Source organism: Coenobita brevimanus, chromosome 99, assembly GCF_032717465.1.
Source record: "Coenobita brevimanus isolate Jiangsu-jjx chromosome 99, ASM3271746v2, whole genome shotgun sequence".
NCBI classification, from domain to species: Eukaryota; Metazoa; Arthropoda; class Malacostraca; order Decapoda; family Coenobitidae; genus Coenobita; species Coenobita brevimanus.
Genome location: NC_137052.1, coordinates 20,540,258 through 20,557,791, shown reverse-complemented (window position 1 = coordinate 20,557,791; position 17,534 = coordinate 20,540,258). Strand labels below are relative to the sequence as shown.

At 43.3% G+C, this 17,534-nt stretch overlaps 1 protein-coding gene and 1 long non-coding RNA gene across 2 annotated transcripts in view; one reads left to right on the top strand and one right to left on the bottom strand.

The window, feature by feature from the left end:
* Window positions 1-19: 19 nt before the first annotated feature.
* LOC145414417 (uncharacterized) lies at window positions 20-4,142 on the bottom strand. The gene is made up of 3 exons (XR_013899881.1): window positions 3,876-4,142; window positions 797-929; window positions 20-168 (listed from the first exon to the last, which is right to left on the bottom strand). It is a non-coding gene; the product is annotated as an uncharacterized LOC145414417 (long non-coding RNA).
* A 9,794-nt stretch (window positions 4,143-13,936) lies between these two features.
* Window positions 13,937-17,534, top strand: part of LOC145414457 (glutamate receptor U1-like) — a 16,779-nt gene continuing 13,181 nt past the window's right edge. Inside the window, exons 1-4 of the mRNA XM_080284013.1 lie at window positions 13,937-14,012; window positions 14,226-14,341; window positions 15,515-15,736; window positions 16,142-16,327. Coding sequence (XP_080140139.1) covers window positions 13,937-14,012; window positions 14,226-14,341; window positions 15,515-15,736; window positions 16,142-16,327 — 600 coding nt within the window. The remainder of the gene's footprint in view (window positions 14,013-14,225; window positions 14,342-15,514; window positions 15,737-16,141; window positions 16,328-17,534) is intronic.

The following is a 17,534-nucleotide window of genomic DNA, read 5'->3' as shown; positions in this document are numbered from 1 at the left end:
TAAACTGTAGTAATGTACACACCATTAGAATATAGCTGACATTTCACTGTTTAAAGAACCATATCACAGTATTGCTCTGTACTTTTATTCAACTTGTTTGGCTACTGCTGTGTGAAGTATGGGTATCTGTAGACAGGGTAGGTGTCACCTCGCTGGAACATCCAAGAACTGAGGGAGAGAGAAATGCTTGATTAAAACCCTGAACTTACTAGGTTTAATATAGAAAAGTAAATGCAGTAAACAGTACCATGCCACAACGAGGCACAGGGAAAAGTGTGAAGGTATGGTCCCTGGTGGATCCCCCATTTGTTTGTCCACCTAGTGAACAAGGGCGCCATAGTAGGCTCCACATCACCCCGTTACTGTATATGGTTACCACCTAGCATTTTGAAATGGTTTCTTGGGTTACAGGAAAACATTTGGCTTGTCACTCAGTATAGAGCCATTTGAAATGGAAAGGAGTAATGAACAGTGACGGGAAGGATGTAAGAAATTGGAGGAGAGGAGGGCTGACAGTAAATGAATGATAAAGCTGAAGGAAGAAATAGGCAACACTACACCTACCACCAGACTGTCGAGAGTTTAAATAAAACAAGTGGATGGCCAACTGACCCATTTTGGTGGTGGATGTTGATGCAGGCAGCAGTGACAGAGTTAGATATAGCCTTCGTTAAACCTTTCACTCAAAGAGATATCCCGTAAATTCCATTTAAGTCATAAGGAGGAAGCAAGAAGAAATTAAAAAGGACTTACTCAGGCTGCAGAGTTAAGGAAGAAGGTGGCCAAAGTACTGTACCTGTCTTGTTGCTGTGTGTTGAGACGGGTGGATGTGGCAGGCTGAAGCGTGCGGCGGGTGGGGGTGTACACAGGCACCTTCATCTTGTGGTACTCACTGGGGCCGTTGGGGTACCGTTTGTACATCACATTGCCTGTAGAAGAGGAATTGGGTAGGTGGAGATGCGAGTTGCAGGAAGGAAAAGGGGATGAAATGGTTAAGGAGCAGGGTGGAAATCACCTTAACTGTGCAGAGATTTTGTCCTCTTAAGGTTTGATTCTTATAGTTCGATGGCAGAAGACAATACTATGACTGTACTTCATTCATGTGGCACTTTTTCATGACCAACAATATGTTCTTGCGTTAAGCTCTTGTTACATCGCATTATTCAAGATAGATTTTAATTTCAAGATGTTAAAGTGAAAAGTTACAGGTGAGAGGGCATGGGGTTAGATTCTGGAGGGGATGGAGATATGAATTTCCCGTACAACTGGGTAGGAGGGGATGTCCAAAGTAATCATCACCCCTCCCTCAACAGTTCAACTAGTACTAATAAAAAAAAAAACTTAAACCAAAGGTTACCCTCAGTATGTTAGCATACTGTTGACAATAAAAATGCAGTTATTTCAGAAAAGCTGAAATATTGTAATAATAATAATAATAATAACAACAACAACAACAACACTGTATGAAACTGTAGGTTGATCTGTAGCAAGGTGATCTTTTTTAATGAGCACCAGTGTGAAGAAATGATGATACAATGGTGTAGCCTAATACTTTTCTTGTCATGCTGACTGTTTTGAAATTTCGCTACCTGCTATTTGGGGGCTGCCTTTTAATATTTTCCCTCGGCAGTGCCTCTGTCATCTCTTTACAGCTAAGTATACTTTCTTGAGAAGCCATACCCCTCTAAAAAATAATAATAATAATGAACTCTCCAGTGGTGGATGGAGAATACGAAGTGAGGGAGTGAAGTAGATGGTGAGAGAAAGGGGAGGGAGTGCACATACTCTGGTCACAGGTACCATCATGTTATGTTACTCTTTAGGGTCACTGGGGTGTACTCGGTGCTTCACATAACCTAGGGAAAAGGGTAGGTTCGTGTGGGAGGAGGCAGGGGGTGAAGGGAGAAGACATGAAGGTGTACAAAATCAAATTCCTCCAGATCACTACGTCTTGGCTAAGGAAAGTCAACCTATCTAAAATTAGCAGAAGAGAGTGAGGGGTGAGGTGGAGGGGGATTGAGGAGGGACTTAATGGGAGTATGGGATGTAGGGTGGATGGACCGGTGTAAAGGAGGGTGGGGGAGGGGCATACACAAGTTCACTACCTTCTGGGGGCCACTGGGGTACCCTCTTTACATCACATTACCTGGGCAAAGGGTAGGAAGGACTAGAGGGCGTGGAGCGTGGACAGCTTAGGGTATGGTAGGTAGGGAGGAGGAGCGTAGTAGGGGTGAGGAAAGGGGGTAGCAGAAGGAATAGAGCAGAGAATTCCCTGAAGAAGTCTTAATGGAAAACCAAATGGGTGTGCAACGATAGAAGAATGCAACACAGGATGTAGCAGCCCACCCAGCTTCAGAAGGACCTTTATGTTCTTGCCATCTGACGATTTTATTTACCTTAATGTAGACGTTTTCAAACTGAAGGGTTAGATACAACCATAATAAACTCCATCGGTATGAAGGTCCGTTCCCGGGTTGTATAAAATCGTCATATAGCAGCAAAAATGAAGTTAAATGGTCATCTGAATTCAAGAGGTGAAAAGTTGTGAACTACCTGTACGTACAAGGGTTTGGCTATGTGGAGGTTAATCCGTTTTTCATCTGACACCTGCAGACGACTGAATTAAGAAATGAGGTGACTTTTCGTACTGAAGAGATTAAAATAGTCAAACCTCTTACTATGAGGTGTTTCTCTTGAGATGAATAAAATCGTCTGATGCTGGCAAGATTACGTACAAGACGTCACCGTTCTGAGGAAGCTATAAAATAAGAAACTGTCGTAGTGTAGTGAAACAGATACCAGGAAGGGGACAGACTGAAAGCTAAAAGAATAAGAAAATTGTTGAAGTGCAGTGAAATAGATGGCAGGAGGGAGTCACAAATCGCGAGAGAGAGGAGTGGAAGAGTAAGGCAGGTATAAATGCATTAGGCTAGGCGAATGGAATGCAGCGTAGTTAGGATAAGGACACGTAGAGGTCGGGCTCTGGCGCTATACCCGGATAGGAGTGACTGAATGATAGGAAAGTACTAGATCGAGTGGGTTAATTTAGGCTAGGTTAGGTTGGATTAAACTAGGGTAGGTTAGTATTATTAGACTGGGTTAGCATAGGCTAGGTCTCGTTAAGGTAGGCTAGTTCAAATTGGGTTAGGTTACGTTAGGGCAGGTTAATTTGAATGTGGTAGCAGTTTAGTGAGAATAAGAATGTCCTCAGGTAATGTATCTCTCTCTCTCTCTCTCTCTCTCTCTTTTCCGACTCCAGCATATACACTTAGCCCGTTTCCCTGAGGCTCGGCAGTCCTCCTTCGTACCACATACCATCACCCGACACCACATGGCCACTAATACCCACCGTCCATACTGAATAATGCTAGGCCTCTCATTCAGGACTGGTGTAATGGTAGTAAAGGTGTTTTGATGTCTAGTTGGTTGGCTTAGTGAAAGATCGGTAAAATTTGTTCAAGTCTGTTCCCTGTCCTAACCTAGAATCGAACCCACGCCCTTTAGGATAGCTCAGTTTGTGTGTGTGTGTGTGTGTGTGGGTGTGGGTGGGTGGGTGTGTGAGGAAATAGTGTTAGGGGGAGGCAGAAATGGGAAGAAGGATGACACATAGCAAGGAGTGGAAGATGTGAGGGGAGTGTGTACGTGTTAGAGAGAGAGAGAGAGAGAGAGAGATTATATCAACTATTACCATCATCTCTCTAAATAGCACAGTTTCAGACTTACAGTAATACCAAAGCAAAATGAGTAGTCGAATAATAAAATAATAGTAGTAATAGCAATAGTAGTAGTAGTAGTAGTAGTAGTAATGATAATAATAATAATAATAATAATAATAATAATAATAATAATAATAATAATAATAATACAACACTTACCAGCCCCATACATGACAGCTTGAGAGCCACACACCAAAGCACACACCACCAGCACACACACCACACTCTTAACACCCACCATTTTACCCAACTCTCTTTTCAAACGCCTAGAAAGAAAATTGAAAGCCGATATTGTAGATGTTTAAATTTTTCTGTGTGGGTTTTCAGCGCCACCTCTTCTCTTCAAACACAGAATCAATTTACAGTTAATATTATGAATGTTTGTGGTGAGAATCGAAGCTGGTTTTGGTCGAGTGATATGTGTGTGTTCAGGATGTTAACTGGCTTGAGAAATGCAGGTGAGGGTGCTTATATGTCAAGGGTTTCTCTCTCCCTCCCTCACTCCCTCTTGCTCCCTCCATCCCTCCGTCCTTTCCTTCCTCCAGCCCTTTCCTTTTCCCTCCCCTCCCCCCCACCTTCCCTTCTTACTCGTTCAGACTGTCTCTTCCTTTCACTTTTCTTCACTTTCCCTCTCTCCCTCCCTTCATTTTTCTCGCTTACTCCTTCTTTCCTTCCCACAACTCCTCTCCTCTGCTCTCCATTCCCTTCTGTCTTCCTTTTCTCCACTCCTTTCCTCGCTTTCACTCCTCTCGACTCCACCGTCTTTCACTTTCCCTTCGTTCCTTCATCTCTTAGTTCCTCTAGTTCCTCCCCACTCCCTACCTTCCTTCTCCCCACCTCCACCTCCCTTTCCCCACCCCCTTCGTCTGCCCTGTTCTCCCTTCCCTTCCACCTCTCCTCCCTTCGTCCCTATTCCCCTCCCCACCCTCTCCCCAACACTCCCCCTTCCTTATTCTTCTTCTCCCCACCCTTCCATCTTCCTTTCTCTTACCATTCTTCTCCTACACCCTCTCCTCCCTCCCTCCCTTCCTTCCTTCGTTAGTTTCTTCCCTACTCCCTCCCTCACCCCTCCCTTTCCCCTCCTTTCCTTCCTCCATAGTCTCCCTTTTCCTTCCCTTCTCCCCACGCCGTCCTTGCTTCCCTCTCTCCCTCCTCCTTCCCATCCTTCCCGTGGTTTCCTCCCCTTGCACTATCCTCCCCATCCTTCCTCACACTCCTTCCTTCGGTATGTCACAAGCGGAAATGACGTCACACCCACACCACTGCCTCGTAATGGCTTCCCGCTAAACTCTGGACTGATGATGATGTTGCAATGCGGTGTTTGTTGTGCTACCGACTTGTGATTTTATTTTGATGGGTAATTCCGTAGCAACGATTGAGAAGGACAGGATGAAGACTGCTACTACTATTACTGCTGCTACTACTACTACTACTGTTATTATTATTATTATTATTATTATTATTATTACTATTTTTACTACCACAACTGTTACTAGCACTTTTATTACTACAACACTACCACTACTACTACTACTACTACTGGTACTATTGCTACTACTGCTACTACTACTACTACTACTGGTACTATTGCTACTACTGCTACTACTACTACTACTACTACTTCCGGTACATTAATCCATTTACTTTACATAGAGAAATTCAGGTCATAATCTTTAAAAAAAAAAAAGTGCTCCAAAAATCCACATAAATTACAATGGCATCACGTCTTTCATCTTCCTGGCCTGTTTCGGGTCATCAAATTGAGGTCACGCCTGTTATCTATATCGATTCGGGGCCCTAACACCTCTTCCTAAGCGATTTATTTTGCTTATCACTCCTTACTGTCCTCTTGTGTGTTATTTTAATCGATCTAATACCACAATACTCAGCATAAATAGTTTACAAATCGATGTTAACCAAAAGGTAGCTCCCTAACACCTCATCCCAAGCGATTTATTTTGCTTATTACTCCCTACTCTCCTATCGTGTGTCATTTAAAGAACTCTAATACCACCATACTCAACGTTAACAGCGTACAAACAGATATTAATTAGTCATATCCAAAAATAAACCGCCAAGGAAGAGGAGCTAGGGTAGTGTTGGGTGACGGTCCACGACGAGACAAAAAAAAAAAAAAAGTGATTATAGGCATTAATGGTCGATTACTATGCTCTTTTCACTCTAACTTGGCCTTAAATTGTCATCTCTTCATCATGAATGCTGAGTTGTCATAATAGATTGACACTAGAGTACGATGATAGTCACGAAGAAGTGCTATGAAGAGGATGTATAGGTATTGTCTTTTTCCGCCACTGAGCTGTGTGAATTAAGCTGCAAAAGGACGAAAATCTGGGCCAGGTTTAGATGTGTGTGTGTGTGTGTGTGTGTGTGTGTGTGTGTGTGTGTAGATATATCATGACTATTAACCAGTTTGTAGGATAAGCAGACCCACGTAACAGATTTCTCAATATCTGAAGTTTTTGTTTTTTCGTATTGTCTCGCTCTGATTTCACATGGTTTGGCTGTGACATGGATGGCTGCTGTATGAGTGAACACAAAACGATAAACAAACAATCTTATACATAATTTAAGAGCAGAGTCTATGGAGAATAATGAGATGAGAAAAACATTGTTCCCACGGCCGCCACAGCGCAAGAACTTTGGAAAATTCTGTGTAATTGTCCTTTACATTAACCCATAAAATACGAGGAATACAGGAATCACAGCTTTTGATATTTGAAACATTTCGTATAATTGTCCTTCCCATTGACTCATGACGCTATGGAGTATAAGCGGAATACAGGAAGAGAAGAATGTTGTTCCCATGCGAGCCACAACTCCGGCCTCGCTGACATAAACAATGGGGATTTCCAAGCAAGCCGATCACTCCCTCGTGGCGTGGCGGACGTTCCAGAAAACACCCACTTTAGGTCATGGTTATATAGCGGGTTTTTCTTTCATTTCCAACTGACCAAGGTGTCTTTCATTTTACCTGTACATAAATGAACGTGCTGTCTGGCTATAAAAACATCCCTACCTACCTTCCTGTCCCCAGAAAGGAAGGTGGTGAGTTGCAGGACAAATTTAGCTTCCACTCCACAGGCTTTACATTCAAAAGAACCTTGGGCCGCAATAACAGCAACAACAAAATGGATTAAAGTCCCTATTCCTTCTGTTTCCTCACTACAGTTTTCTCATTTATTTTCCACTTTCACTTGGCCCGCTTTTTGTTAATGATATAATTGTTAATATACTCGTATCATACAACAGTTGAACCGGAAACACCCAACTCCCAGAACTTGACCTATAAAACAGTCAGCGTATAGCCGCATTTTCGTTGTTTGGAGTCCTTTCAGAGTCTGTCAACTTTCCCAGTGACGCAGCAGCACGAAGCTCTCGTCTTGTAATTATTTGTCATGTGAAAGTGATTAATATTCCAGGAAGCCTTCGTGTTCTAGAAGGCATAATTATAAAACTTTGTAGCACCACTTCTTCCGCTAGTTTACGTTGCATTTTACAATTCTCCTTCATCTTCTTCTTCCTCCTCATAATTCATCTCCCTTGTGAAGGTTCTTGTACACCAGGAAACCATTTACTATGCTGGGTGGTAACGATGTAGCCAAATTATGACACCTGGTGGTTGGTTTAGTGGGTAATGAAGGCGCTCCAATCGGATTGAGCCTGTGAAGGCTTATATCCGAGGGATGGTTGCTGGGGTATATTGCTCACGTAATGCCACCCAGGGTCGAGTGAGGCTGGTCACTCGCATCTTAAATGTCAGGACCAACTTGCCTAGCTCGGAGTTCCTACGCTCCTCATGGGGCGACATAGGATTGGATGATGGATGATGGATGGATGTCATTTTATCGAACAGGTTACCCCAGGAGGACGAATTTTAAATCAGTCGTAGAAAGAAGCGAAGCAGCGGCCGTATACTGACTGACAATGAGAAGTCTGACTACACAGTCTAGGGGTGTGTAGTAATATTATGACTTACGAATGAAGCAACACACACACACACACACACACACACACACACACACACACACACACACACACACACACACACACACACACACACACACACACACACACACACACACACACACACACACACACACACACACACACACACACAGGTATTTTAGATAATCACACGCTATGGTCCAGATAATAAACAATGAAAATACAAGACGTCAGCGAAGGAAATGGGTTGGTGGGATGACTGTCAGTAAGGCAGGATGTGAGCATATGTGATTCATGGTACACACACACACACACACACACACACACACACACACACACACACACACACACACACACACACACACACACTCCCTTTCCCAGTAGGAGCAAGGGCAATACGACGCGCGTGTTGAAAAATAAAAAGTTCAAGCACATTTACTAACGTCAGACCCAGTTGTGCCAAATCACCCATGGTCTGAAAATTACAAAGGTCGGAGCTGCGGTACTGGGACTGATAAATACTACAAACACTACCAAGAAACAACCACTCCATCTTGTAGCCTAAAAAATTAAACGAAAACAAAAAAACAAAAGTATGGATCGCGGGCTCGGCATCGGCGGGGAAGAGGCGGGGGAGAAATTTACCACGAAAGTCCTTGCTTTTGTCGTCCTTGTTTTGTCCTTGCTTGTTCTTGCTTCTCATTGTTGTTGTTGTTTTGCCCTCCTTCGTGCAGTTCATAAGCTCCTTTGAGGGGATAGGAAGGTAGTTGATGGACTTTGTTTAACCAGGCAGCTCCACCGCCCATATAAGTGCCACCACATGAAGGCGTCCCTCTCCAACGACCTCCAGTAATAAATGCATACACGCTTGGATAGGATTTATATAAGACTAATCACATATAGTTTTGTTTCTCTCTCTCTCTCTCTCTCTCTCTCTCTCTCTCTCTCTCTCTCTCTCTCTCTCACCGTACCCTCACCGTGGCTTTCATCCTTTGAGCCTGTCGCGGGGATAATTACAGTGCCACATACACAGTACCTACGCACCCTCACCGTCACTCACACCTGCTAGTTTTACACCGTGTTCCTCTAGTTTATGATCCACTGATTGGTGAGTAACGTGTGTGTGTGTGTGTGTGTGTGTGTGTGTGAGAGAGAGAGAGAGAGAGAGAGAGAGAGAGAGAGAATGTGTGTGTGTGTGTGTGTGTGTGAGAGAGAGAGAGAGAGAGAGAGAGAGAGAGAGAGAGAGAGAGAATGTGTGTGTGTGTGTGTGTGTGTGTGTGTGTGTAGGGTACAGTCACCTGAAAAAGTTCCGTTATATATTTCTTTTACCCAACTGTATCTTTTAATTACCAGAGCTAATACAGTGTTATAAGTTAATGCGAGAGAGAGAGAGAGAGAGAGAGAGAGAGAGAGAGAGAGAGAGAGAGAGAGAGAGAGAGAGAGGCATAGAACTCTGGGGGCAACAGTACATTTTCGTAGTAGGGCAAAAGGCACAATAATTCAGTGACCCATTTTCTGTTGTATTCTCGCTACTGATAGACGATTTTATTCAGCTAATTGCGAGGGGTCACTGAAGGCTGTGTCTAACCCCTTCATTCCGAGAAGTCTCTCCCAAGGTGAATAAAATCGTCTCAGGAATAAACTTTAGAATTCGTTATGTGAGTGAAGAGTTCAATTTTTCAGCTGGGGAATACGGTTTTGGTTATGAGTATGTTTTAAGTAATGAGTAACAGGTGTAGTGTTAAAGGAGGAAGGTGCACTTGGTAACTCTTCATTATGTTTCACTGATTTAATCACTGATCTATTTACTGTATTTATCTAGATATTTTTGTGTGGTTATGTTCACAGAAATATTACCTCCTGGTTGACGTTCCATTCCTATCTATTAAGCTGGTTTGCCACTTCCCATCAGAGTCACAGCCAAATGAAGGGAACTGTTGTGGTGTTTTGGAAAGCATCCCCGTGATACGAGAAATGTCCTGTATGAGACAGTTCTACCGGGTATTCAATAGGGATGGTGGGTATTAGCACAGAAGTGGTGGCATGTGGAGTTGCTTGGTATATAAGAGAAGTACTGGGCTTTGGGAACAGGCTGTGAAGCATATGACCAGAGTCTGACACACACAAAAAAAAAAAAATCTAAAAATGAGGTACAGAAATTGATGAAGCAAACAAGTGACAATGACAGAGCAGGCTGGATGAAGTATGTTACGGGGATGTATACAACAAGGCTGCACCTCATTTTTAACTTGGTAGTGGATGGAATGACATGGATCCCACAGGCACCATGACGCACATTGTGTTTACTGCAGGTCGTGTGGCCTGTGAGGCAAAGCAGAGAATTGCCAAGGCTTGAATGATGAGTAAGTAATTCCGTGTTGTATTTCTCTGGGATGCTTTAATGCTATCCTGCTGGTCCTGTATCTGGAGTCTTCTTATCTCATGTGTTAACCCTTTGACATCAGTGACATTTAAGTTTTCTGTCTCCATCATTTTTAGTCCGAGGTAAAAAAAAAAAACGTTTTTACCGTAATTTGGCCTAAAGCAGCCATTTCTTCATCTTGAATGCTGAGGTGTGTCAATAGATTTACACTAGAATAATTATGGTGCTAGTCAGGAAGAAGTGCTTTGAAAATGATATAGAGCCGTCGTATTATCTTTTTCTGTCACTGAGTTACGTGAAATAAACTGCAAAAGGAAGAAAATCAGGCCAAGTTCAGGTGTAACAAATATATTAAGCGAATCTTTGTACATGACTGTAATAGTGTATATCAGTCAGACAAAAGGGAGGATTGACTTAGGAGCGAAATAGAAGATAATTACCAGTGTGTGTGTGTATGTGTGTGTGTGTGTGAGGGTTCGATACAGAGGCGTTTGGGTTATGCAAGGGGCGGCGGGTGACGGATGAAGGGACGCCTGAGGAAGTGATGACCATGCCAGCTATAATAGGCACCATAATGGTTCCCCAGGGCGGCCAGAGGGACCCGGGCCGTGATGAATACTGCAGTGGTGGAGGCATTGTGTGGGCCAGCCGAGGACACGCTAATTGGGATGGACTGAGGTGATGATGAGCCTCTGTTTACTGTTTCTGGGGTTGTAGAGTTTTTTTTTTCTTTTTATCCGAGAAAGAAGGAACCAAAGGCTGAGCCCGCAAGAACAGTTCCTTCCAAGAAAAAAACGAATAAACAATACAAAAGAGAGCCAGATTCAAGATCCATTCATTTCGACATGCCTGGACACACTGCGTTTGAAAGACTGGAGTACGTATTCTTTACACAGTCATTCACTTTTGTGTATGTGACCGACTCCGGGCACAGACTTCACAGCCTGTTCCCAAGACCCAGTAGTCCTCCTACACACCATACACCTTCACATGTCACAACTTCGGCGCTAACACCTGCCGTCCATACTGACTACATGCCAGGAGTGTCTGATACAGGGCTGGTGTTCTGGTATTAGCGTGGGAGTTTTTACCACATATCAGCGGGTTAACTAGTAGATCAGTAAGTCTGCTTTTTATGAAATTCAAATCCTTAAACTGTTCCCTGCCCCAGCCGGGATTCGAACCTGGGCCCATTAGGACTGCAGGCCACAGGGACTTGACGTTAACCTTTTCAGCACGATAGCATGGCCAGATATCCTGCTGTGGGATAGATAATACTTTTTACTTTTAAATCTTGTTCACTATCCGGCTTAACCTCTTGAATCGATGTGACTTGGACCTGCATGTTTGTCGGGTAAGGAAGCTCCCTAACACCTCTTCCTTACCGATTTATTTTTGGATACGGCTTGGTAATATCGTTGTTCGCGTTATTTATTCAGAGTATGAAGACAGAATTATTTAAGTAACACAGAAGAGGATGGCTAAGCGTAATAGATAATTAGATAGGTAAGTAGGTAGGTAGATGGATAGATAGATAGATAGATAAATAGTCAAGTAGGTAGATAGATAGATAGATAGTTAGGTAGATAGATAGTTAGGTAGATAGATAGATAGATAGATAGATAGGTAATACTCTTTGATATCCTATGCATGTTACTCTTGCAATCCGCGTCGATATCAGAGTACAAATGAAGTGAAAGGGCGTAGTGGAGAAAATAAATCGCTGAGGAAGGAGTGTTAAGGGATATCTCAGTCCCACCAGACCGCTAAACACACACACTCAACGGGAACAAATAACCGCAACGATTACCAGTAAGTGACTTAATGAGTTCTGCCCTTAGCTTCATTATTTTCTCTCTCTCTCTCTCTCTCTCTCTCTCTCTCTCTCTCTCTCTCTCTCTCTCTCTCCCTAACTACCCATTAATATTCTCTTTTTTGCCTCTTGTATCTGTTTAACATCGACGTATATTTCATGAATAACACACAAAAATATAGTAACGGAGAAGAGTCAGGAATAAATCGGTAAGGAAAAGGTGTTAGTGTGATAGCTACTGCAAGATAGCCCACAGAAACCTTTATTATATGCGTATTTTCCTTGCTATGCCACCCATTTTGCGTGCGTGCGTGCGTGTGTGTGTGTGTGTGTGTGTGTGTGTGTGTGTGTGTGTGTGTGTGTGTGTGTGTGTGTGTGTGTGTGTGTGTGTGTGTGTGTGTGATAAGTATATACGTCACTTTCGCCGAGCTTGTCTGTAATTTGGCTCCATCTTTGAATTAATAAACTGCATATACTGCTTGGTCATATAGCAAAGGATTTAGAAGCGTGTTTGCTTGGTTTTTGCGTGTCGGAAGCAATGGATTGAAGTGTGCATGTTTGTGTAGGGTGAGAGGTACACACACACACACACACACACACACACACACACACACACACACACACACACACACACACACACACACATATGATGATGATAATGATGATGATGTTCTCCCTCTCGTGTCTCCGATTTTATTTTTTAGGAAGGACAAGAGACATGGAAATTTTTGTACTCTCCCCTCTTGTCGTCCTGGGAAAAAAAAGACGAAAAAGATTGTTATAATACTTTTTCTCTCGTAACTAAGACTTATTTTTTTGCAGAGAAACGAGAAACATGGGAAGATTATGCAGTCGTCGTCTTTCCCTCAAAATAATAATAATAATAATAATAATAACAACAATTTCGAGACCGTGATGGAGTATATTTTGTGAGTCTGGGCCGAGGCGAGTGTGTTTTTACCTCAAAAACAAAAGAAAGAAAAAAAAAACTCGTCACTTCAATAACATCGCACTCTCGCCCTGGCTATTTTAAAACCAAGGATAAATTCGCAACGTGCATGTGTACAGGGACGCACTCAATTAGGTAATATTCTCAGCTATTATCCTGGCTATTTTTAAACCATGATTGTAGCCTACTAATCTAATGTTTTCAAAGCGCTTGTCGCTGCTAGTTTAAAACACGGGGGAATTCGGCATGTGTAAGAAATGGCAGTATGCTGAAATCTTAAATCGCAAAGTGGAGTAAAAACTAGTAATTTTTTTTATATATTTATGGAACGCCTGTGGTTTTTACGTATGGTTAGCCTGCATCCCATACTACAGAACGCAATCAGCAACCATATAGGAAGGCCAGATACGTTCCACCATCGTCAAATGCTTCAAAAAATCATCGTGAGAAGTTTACGGTCTCTCATATCCCGATTTCAGGGTTAAGCACACGACCTTACCTACTTATTTGCCTGCCAACACGCACATACGCTTGATTCCACTGCGCATGCCCACTGACTCCCTGCCCTCGCTCTCTTTATTGACATTTTCCCTTTACGCTGACTCCAGGGCGGCATCGTGGGCAAGAAGCAGTGAGTGTTGGGCGGCGGTGAGTTGAGGTCTGGTGGGGCGGGAACCGACGAAACACCTTTTCCTAAGCGATTTGTTTTGTGAAGAGCGGCTGTGAGTTGAGGTCTGGTGGGGTGAGATCCAGCGAGACAGAGGTCGGTGTTTTCGTCGGTTCAACAAGCTCCATAATACCTTCTCCTAAGCGATTTATTTTGTGAAGAGCGGCTGTGAGTTGAGGTCTGGTGAAAGTGTGGCGCAAAGGGTAAAATTAATATCATATGGACATTTTTAGTTTATTAACTTATTTTTTCCGAGTGTCCGTATCTTAAATTTTGCAAGTACTCGAACCCACTTCTTTCTCCACAGATGGCGATGATGTGGGTGTGGGTGTGGGCGTGTGTGGGTGTGGTGGGTGTGGTAGGAGGAGACAACGCCGCCTGCTGGTCGTCTGTGCAGGGCGAGCCACCACAGGAGCCTCCCTCAACACCACACCTTCGCCGAATGAGTCTCTTTGCAGCTCAGTTCGCTAGGCACATTGACGTCACTGAGATCTACTTCTGTGTGGAGGAAGACTCGTGTAAGATAATATTACCCAACTTTCTCCTGCCGAATACTTCTCAACTTTATGTCCTTTCCATAGCACTTCGTCGTGATTAGGACCATGTTCCAGTGTTGATATAGTTACGGCTCAGCATTGAAGACGGAGTGATGGAAGTTTTATGCCAAGTTAGAGTGAGGAGAGTATAGATTCGCGCCAAGGGAATTAAAATGCCTCTTGTGACTGTTTCAGGGTTGGCTGGTGGTGTGGTGGAGAGGGTAATGGCGGAATCACTCTCAAAACACCTTATATATTACCTGCCGTGTTACCTGGATGGTCTTGCAGCCTCACTCACAGCACCGCACCAGGTATGACTCTCTCTCTCTCTCTCTCTCTCTCTCTCTCATCAAACACAGAAGCTTTATATATAGACCAGCCTGTGCAAGGAAGCTCCCTATCACCTTTTCCTATGCGATTTATTTTGCTTGTTATACGATACTGTCCTCCACTGTGTTACATAAATCCTTCCAATATCGCCATACTCTGCATAAATAACGTACAAAAGAGTATTACCCAGCCATATCCAAAAATAAATAGCAAAGGAAAATATGCTAGGGAACTTATTTACCTGACTGTGATAAATTAGACCCACTCACACCTGGCCATTAGGTGTTTAATTCTGCAGCGGTTTGGGGTACGGAATGGTTGTGTGTGTGTGTGTGTGTGTGTGTGTGTGTGTGTGTGTAAGGATAGGTGTAAGTGTTATGTGTGTGTGTGTGTGTGTGTGTGTGTGTGTGTGTGTGTGTGAGGATAGGTGTAAGTGTTGTGTGTGTGTGTGTGTGTGTGTGTGTGTGTGTGTGTGTGTGTGTGTGTGTGTGTGTGTGTGTGTGTGTGTGAGGATAGGTGTAGGTGTTTCGTGTGTGTGTGTGTGTGTGTGTGTGTGTGTGTGTGCCTGTACTGAAATATCACCCTCATCTATAAGTAAGTCAGTGTAGTGTACTTAAACATTTAATATTGCATTAGGAAGTAGCTGATTATTCTCACTATACTCTTTTCACTCTGACTTGGCCTAAAATTGACATCTCTCCAATAGTGCTGAGTTGTAGCAAAAAGTCAGCACAAGAATATGGTGCTAGTCATGAAGAAGTGCCGTGGAAAGGATGTAGAGTTTTACCATCTCCCACTACATGAAATAAGCTACAATGGGGCAAAAATTTGGGTCAAGTTAAGGTGAAAGGAGTAGAGTGATTTCAAGGCGATGTGATGCAGGGGAAGGAGTTGCAGTGTTAGTCCAAGGAGGTGGTAGTGAAGATCAAATTGTTCTTGGGTTGGAGAAATAGTTTTTGAAGGATAAAGGGTTAATTCTTCTTCGTCATCATTATAATTATCATCATCATCATCATCATCATCATCATCATCATCATCGTCATTATCATCTTCTTCTCCTGTTTGTTCTTCTTCTTCATCATCATCATCATCGTCATCATAATCATCATCATCGTCATCATCATCATTATCTTCTTCTTCTTCTTCCTCTACAGGGTTCCACTTCCCGTACTCATTCTTCCTTTCCGTCCCTGCCCCGACCTGCCGTTCTGCACCTCACATCCCGCCACGCCCTAACCACCGCCCTCGCCGCCCTCTGGAACACCACTGACTATGCGCTGAGCGACGCAATCCACATCTTCCTTGGGTATGACCTTCCCGACTGTACCATCCACCTCAGCAGCTCAGGACGATGGTACCAAGCGTCATACTCTGTGGTAAGTGGAAATGCGATATTTTTAAAGTTCTCTCTCTCTCTCTCTCTCTCTCTCTCTCTCTCTCTCTCTCTCTCTCTCTCTCTCTCTCTCAGCGTTCAAGATGGAGAGATGGCAATTTTAGGCCAAGTTAGAGTAAAAAGAGCATTAACCTCCATCCCAGCAAGTTTTAATGGAGAGAGAGAGAGAGAGAGAGAGAGAGACTGTAGGCAGAGGCTTCACAAACCATTGCCTGAGACCCAGAAGTCCTCCTACCTAGTATACATCTTCACACATCACCACTTTGGCGCTAACACTCACCGTCCATATTGCATACATGCTGGGACTGCCTCATACAGGGCTGGTGCGTACAGTAATGCCCACACTAACCTGTTCCTGTCTTCCACCGTGCCTTCCGTGCATGGTTAGGCTTCCGGGCACGTCAGGGCGGAGGAGGTGTACGTCTTTGGCGATGGCGGTGGGAGTGTGGCCGTGCAGGTTGCGTGGTGGCGTGCAGGGGCAGGTGACGGGGCTGGGGACCTGGTGGCACTGCGAACGCCTGGCCTGGGACCCGAGGACTTCCAGGGGCACACACTCCTCTGCGTCACCATCGCGGTAGGTCCACGGAGACTTCACGGCCATTCGTCCTTTTTCGACCTCTTTCGTCCTTTTGTAACCAATTTCATGTTGTTCATTGGCAGACAAGGACAATACCAAGGCTTTACATTCATTCTGTGACACTTCTTCATGACTAGCCTTATCATTCTTGTGTCAGTCTATCGTTACTCTTTTCACCTTAACTTGGCCCAGATTTTCGTCCCTTTGCAACCTTTTTCACATACCTCATTGACAGAATAGGATCATACCACGTCTCTACATTCTTTCCGTGACACTTCTTCATGACTAGCATTATTATTCTCGTGTTAGTGTGTCATTACGCCTTTCACCTTAACTTGGCCCAGATTTTCGTCCTTTTGCTTGTTTCATGTAGGTCATTTACAGAACAGGACAATACCAGGACTCTACATTCTTTCCGTAACACTTCTTCATGACTAGCATTATTTTCTCGTGTCAATCTGTTGTTAAAACTCGACACGGAAGGTGGGAAGATGGCGATTTTAGGCCAAGTTAGAGTGAAACAAATATATATATGTATATATATATATATATATATATATATATATATATATATATATATATATATATATATATATGTATATATATTTTTTTTCAGTCAGGGGGAAAAGTGAGCCTACTATTCAAGTAAGTTCACGTCAGGTTCGTCACTTTCCTCCCAGATATTTACCTTATATTTCACTGCAGTCCTAACGGACCCAGGTTCGAATCCCGGTTGGGGCAGGGAACAGTTTAAGGATTTGAATTTCATTAAATAAGGCTTTACTGATTTACCAGAAGACCCGCCGACATGTTTTTAAAATACCCTCGCTAATACCAATACACCAGTCCTGTATGAGACAGCCCTAGCATGTATTCAATATGGATGGTGGGTGTTAGCGCCGAAGTGGTGACATGTAGAGGTATATGGTATGTCGGAGGACTGCTGGGCCTTGATGTCAGGCTGTGAAGCCTATGCCCAGAGTCGGACACATAAATATATATATATATATATATATATATATATATATATATATATATATATATATATATATATATATATATATATATATATATATATATATATACTCCCATTGCTATCACTGCATATTCGTCACTTTCGTCGTATACGTCACTTTCCTCACAGATATTTACCTACTATCTCTCTGCATTCACGTCATGTTCGTCACTTTTCTCCCTAACACAT